The sequence below is a fragment of the Centropristis striata genome, chromosome 14, assembly GCF_030273125.1.
Source record: "Centropristis striata isolate RG_2023a ecotype Rhode Island chromosome 14, C.striata_1.0, whole genome shotgun sequence".
Classification (NCBI taxonomy): domain Eukaryota; kingdom Metazoa; phylum Chordata; class Actinopteri; order Perciformes; family Serranidae; genus Centropristis; species Centropristis striata.
In genome coordinates, this window is record NC_081530.1 from 14,529,908 (window position 1) to 14,535,907 (window position 6,000).

Consider the following 6,000-nt stretch of genomic DNA (forward strand, 5'->3'; position numbering starts at 1 on the left):
GACTGTTCTCTCAAAAGGCCTTCTATTTATAGGCTATTCTTTTTCATATGTGTTTAATTAATTGTGCAACACAGTATGACATTAAATAATTATAAAATGCACATTTTTCTGTCATTTGCACTAAATTTGACACATTTGCTCCATCAAATGACTTTAATAGCAAAACAAACAAAATCAGAAAAAAAGTCAATGCAGCTCCACGTAGTTCCAACTTGTAAAAAATGATGCACCTCCCCCATAGACATACATAAAGTACATTTAAACATTTTTGTGGCTACAACGCACACCACTTTTCAAGCTTATAAGTAAAATAATCGTGTTATTCTTAACTCTGTTCGCCACTTCAAAGTTCCATATTATTGTTTTGCAGCGCCAGTAGGCCTACCACACAAAAACTCCAAATGGTTCACAATTTAAAACTGTGTCTAAAAGTGTGATATCATTGTGTAAATGTAATAATTTGGGGGTTCGAAATCGTACAGTTTGTGATTTGGTATATGTGTAGGCTTTTGTTTAATTTACGTATCATTCAAAATTATTTAATATGTTGTGAAAGTCAATTTAATATTGATTTCAAACGTGGTAGTTCAGCTTTTCACATATCACAGGAAGCAAATGAGACCAAAGAAGCTTTTATTTTCTTCATTTGCATAAACATTGTACGTCTATGGGCTGGAAACCACACGCCTGCATCCGCGTTTTATACGCGTGAGTGGCAGCTTCTGTTTATCTTATTTTTATTCTCTAAAAGCAGAAAACATAGCAGCAGAATTACTCTCAATCGGGCCAAAACCCCTGCTGGATTTTGAAAGTCTGCTAACAAATTCAGTTAAGGCTCCACTAAGTCCATTTCCTCCAACACAGAATAGACTGAGAGCGACTGGTCGTAAACACAAACCAGACACACAAACACACACACGTTGTACACGCACACACACGACACGTCTTTCCCGTCCCCTCTTTTCAGAGATCAAGATCATTTTCACACGTATGTGCCAAAAAACACCTCCAAAAGATCTGCAAATAAAAAAAACACAGCAACATTCCTTTTATATTTCCAGCGCAGGGATACAAAAGTACGCACCACCCAAGTGAAGCGGGTACAGACTAGTTCGTGAGAATAAACGCTGGAGAAAACAAAATGATAGTAAAAGTTAATGTCCTCCAATAGCTTTCATTGGGACAGGAATTCTCACCCCTCTTCCGCTCTTTTCAAGCGCCTCAGACGGTCCCTTCAAAGCCTGAATAGCCCGACAGGCTGGATGGCTAGACAGCAACTTTCAACTTGACCTTGGCCTCCAGCCGCGTCTACCTCCTATGTAAAAACACCTATGCGGTGCCAAGTGGAGAGCTGTTTCTATCTTTGTATACTGTTAACATGTCGGAAGTCTTGTGTCTGAAATATTCCCCTAAAACCTTCAACATACATCTGATTTTCTTTTTTTTTTACCTGAACTTGATATGGATATTTTCAAGTGGGGGTCGTCTCTCACTGTGTCTCTAGAAACATTTGCATGTATACATTAAATTCCTTGAAATAGCTCGACTCTTATACTTTATGTCGCCTTTCTGAATGTGCCGTTTTGTTCAGAGTGCGGGCGGACAAGTATAACAGTGTATCTCTCCGGCAGTGGGCGGCTGGAGAATGTTTAATTCATGGCAGATTGCGTGCAACACTGGGAATATTATAATTGGACATTTTGTTAGTATAACTGGGAATCACCTTTAGTAAATGGATGTGTAATGATACTCAGATCCTGCAGCGACGCAGACAAAGGCTGGTCAGTGTCCGTGCGTAAAGGCCACAAAGCTATGCAAATCAGTCATATGCAGATGTGTGACTCATAGCTGCCTTTTCAGTCATTTTATGAAATAATCGACTCTTATTTAAGCTTCACACATGCAAATAAACCCTTTAAAGCCCTTAATCACCACGTCCACGTTTTGTGTTTCTTAAATTTAATTTAATGTTAATCAAAAGCAGGCTACTCTTATGTGTGTCTTACTTTTTAAAAAATAAAAAAAATAAAGGCACATCATCCATCTCATTTCAATCATACACGACGAAAGCTAAATCCCTTTATAGGTACGGTCACCTTACTTCGCCGCATTTTTCTCCATTTAATTATCAGTACTGGGTGATGTTTACCGTCCTCTTTGCATAGCCTGGTCACGTGGTAACATCAGGGCCAATGACGGCGCAACCTCTGCGCTCTTGTGCGCGTCAGAGTGGCATTACTCCCTGAGAACCAGTATCTCCTTTTCTCAGTCTCAGGGCTTTTTAAAAAAGAGCCAGAAGCTTCAATGTTGGATGCCGTGCTATGACAACGTCACTGCTCCTCCGTCCTCGCTGGGTCGACCCGTCGGTGATGTTCCTCTACGACAACAGTGGCGGTTCCGATGAAGTGACCAAGAACATGGAGGGTTTTGCTGGTGGCAACTTTGCTGCGAACCAGTGCAGGAATCTGATGGCGCACCCCGCGTCCCTGGCACCCAGCTCGGCGTACTCGTCCACCGACGTGCCCACCTCCGGTATGGGCGAGCCAGTGAAACAGTGCAGCCCTTGCTCTGCAGCTCAGAATTCTTCCAGCGCGTCCCTGCCTTATGGCTACTTCGGTAGCGGCTACTACCCGTGCAGAATGTCGCAACACAGCAGCATAAAGTCGTGCGGAGCGCAGCCCCCCTCCGCGTATGGAGAGAAATACATGGACACGTCTGCCTCGGGCGACGATTTCACCTCTCGGGCAAAGGAATTCGCTTTTTATCCGACCTACCCTTCAGGTCCTTACCAACCTGTCCCCAGCTACCTGGACGTCCCCGTGGTGCCAACTATCAGCGCGCCGTCAGACGCCAGACACGAGTCCCTGCTGCCTATGGAGAGCTACCAACCGTGGACTCTCGCCGCCAACGGCTGGAACGGCCAGGTTTACTGCGCCAAAGAGCAGCCTCAGCCCGGACACATGTGGAAGTCCTCCCTACCAGGTAGGCTATACATCCCTCAGGGTACAGCCTTTTAGAGGACAGAGCTGTTTGACATGTCGCTGTGTTAGAACACAGCAAACAGGATGCATATACAGAATGGAGGGTATGAAATGTCAGCTAGTGTGTCAACCTGCAGAACAAACACATAATTGGTTACAAGAAAATTACTTAAATAATAGAATGGAAAAAGCTTCTTTTAAAAAAAGCAGTTAAGTAATAATAACACCCTGTAGGGCTTTTCTATAATTTCCTGTTCATAGAATATAATTTTTTATTATTATTATTAATCCATTCTCATTATCACAAAGATGACAGTCTGGTTTGGGGAATATAACATTTAATTCTGCATAGCCAATCTTGAAATATTTGTTTGTATTTGAAAGATTGTGACTCAGTCATAAACAGATTTCCATTTATTGAAAGGGAATTTTTATTTTTAGCTTAATGTGAAGCTTTTAATCACTTGTTGGGAGGCAGCTTATGACAGCCTCTTTTGTCTCTTTTTTCCCTCTCAGACGCTGTGTCCCACGCCGGAGGAGACTCGGGCTCTTATCGACGTGGAAGAAAGAAGCGCGTGCCATACACCAAGGTGCAACTGAAGGAACTCGAGCGCGAGTACGCCGCCAATAAATTTATCACGAAGGACAAAAGGAGGAGGATATCCGCCGGGACCAACCTGTCCGAGAGGCAGGTCACGATATGGTTTCAGAACAGACGCGTAAAGGAGAAGAAAGTTGTCAACAAATTGAAACCCATCAGCTAGTTTTTTATTTTAATTTTTAATTTTTATTACGGACAATATCTGTTGGGGAGATTGCCTCAAGTACTACACACACACACACACACACACACACACACACACACACACACACACACACACACACACACACACACACTAACACACACACACACACACACACACACACACACACACACACACACACACACACACACACACACACACGGATTGATTGGAACAACTTCCTGACTGAATCTGATTTATTTGTATGTTGCCAAATGATTTCCCGGACCCTCTGGAACCAGATTTCTGAGGCCTCTGAATGCTGGACCCTCCATTTCCTGCCACTTGTTGTTAAATATTGTTAAAGGAGTCGAGTGGTGGGAAAATATATAGCTGCAGTGTTTGTGACTTTTTATTTTTGATAATTTTTTTTGGCATGCTCACTCTCAACACAGGACCGTGCAGTTCAGAAAGGTGTGCGCCACCGAGCTACGCCTTTATCTGCAACTTCTTTAACGAGAGTGATAAAAACTGCGAAGATTCACAGGAAGTGACGGATTCGGACCTTGGGAATGTTAAATATTAATCTCTCCTGGCTTGCTTCCTTTTTTTTTTTTTTTTTTTTTTTTTTTTACTCACATGCTTAGCTTTTATGAAATTTAGTCTTATATGAACCCGTGCTCTCATTCATATCCAATCCATGGTGCAATTCTTATTATAATGCTTAGATAATCGTTCGGGATATGTGTTCATATCAATCATAGCTTTTTATAATGTGTGCGTATTGTTGTGGTTGTATATAAAGTAAATTCCGGCATGATATCCAGGTTATCTGTGTGTGAGTCCAAGTATGTCGGTGTTAAAGTCCGTCCCAATAAAATATGGACTTGGTTGAATTTTATCCAGGTTATGTTGAACATGGATCCTTTTCATGGCATGAGACTGTGATGACAGCTCAATTTATGGCTTTACATTCAACCACTTCATCTTTAAAAGGGAATTACTCTTTCAATTATCGCTACACTTTAAAACACACTTTTTATTTTATATTAAAGCCCATATTTGTCCCGCTGCATGTGACAAATATGGTTTTAATAGTGGAGGTGTTTTATAGCTGCCTTACTGGGTTTTTAGCAGCTTTATTAATCAGGAAATACCTTATGTTAATCTCTTCTTTTAGAAAAGTCCAATATTTACTATGTATGTGATCTGGGAAAGAGGAAATAAGTCAGTTGAGGCCGGTCTGTGGTGAAATATAGGCTGACATCGCCATCTAGCGGCGACCTTGTGCTATAGTCAAGTAGATTATCAGTGGTCAAATCGCCCATATTGAATGTATATAATATAGTATTAAAAAATAAATAAATACTAAGGAATAATTAAAATAAAAATACAATAATACTGATACATTCTTTTTTCATTTCATTTGGAATAATTACCTAAACATTTAGTCTTTGACTTTGACCTACAGCAGCAGTAATAAACAGACGTATGGGAAATGCAGAAAAACCTTTATTTTTTATTTATTTATTAATTAAAATTATTAAATCAAAACCAAATATAAAATTGAATCGCTGTTGGTGTGACAATACAGTGAAAATAATCGCTTTAATATTTAAATGCTTGCAACAATATTTAACCTTCAAGGATGTTGTCGTGAAACGGTATTGTTTTTAATGTATTTTAAGTGCTTTATTTTATTTATAACTATATGTTAAAGGGAAAATAATACAGTTCTAGGTTACTTTTAAAAATAGCCGTATAAGACTTTTAATATATTCCAGTATTTAGTACAATATTGTCTTAACATATTCCGTTCACTGAGATGCGGCTATTTTACGCTTCCGTCAAAAGTTGTCATATTTGTATATATATATATATATATATATATATATATATATATTCTGACCAAAGATTATTCTAACTGCTTGGCTACATTTAACGCTATTTATGCGACTAGTCTGAAACGGCGCATTCGGCCGGATCTCAATCTGTCTTTTTTTTTTTTTTTAATAAAACTGCATATTCTTTTTAAATATTCAACCACGTTATTTACTTGTCTCGTTTAAGATTCTACAAATATGTATGCATATATTTATATTTTTAGGATAACATATAAATCGTTGTATAGCCTATGTTTGATCATTAGTATATAGTTTCTTTTTCTGTGGGCTGTCTGCGATTATAGGAATAATCCGGAATAATAATTTTATATATTATAATTATAATTCTCCGAAAATGACACTCTCAAATGATGTTTTAAATTTTATATTAAT

The 6,000-nt window shown here is 39.1% G+C and overlaps 1 protein-coding gene across 1 annotated transcript; it reads left to right on the plus strand.

The window, feature by feature from the left end:
- The first annotated feature begins 2,321 nt into the window (after positions 1–2,321).
- Positions 2,322–3,779, plus strand: LOC131985301 (homeobox protein Hox-A13a). Its single transcript, XM_059350347.1, has 2 exons — positions 2,322–2,982; positions 3,498–3,779. The coding sequence occupies exons 1-2, from the start codon at positions 2,322–2,324 to the stop codon at positions 3,743–3,745; spliced, it is 909 nt and encodes a 302-aa protein (XP_059206330.1). The 3' UTR covers positions 3,746–3,779.
- The last annotated feature ends 2,221 nt before the right edge of the window (positions 3,780–6,000 follow it).

Coding starts and splice junctions, on each gene's coding strand:
- LOC131985301 (XM_059350347.1), top strand. CDS start 2,322: ATGACAACGTCACTGCTCCTCCGTCCTCGCTGGGTCGACCCGTCGGTG. Junction 2,983..3,497: donor GTGGAAGTCCTCCCTACCAG/GTAGGCTATACA, acceptor TTTCCCTCTCAG/ACGCTGTGTCCCACGCCGGA.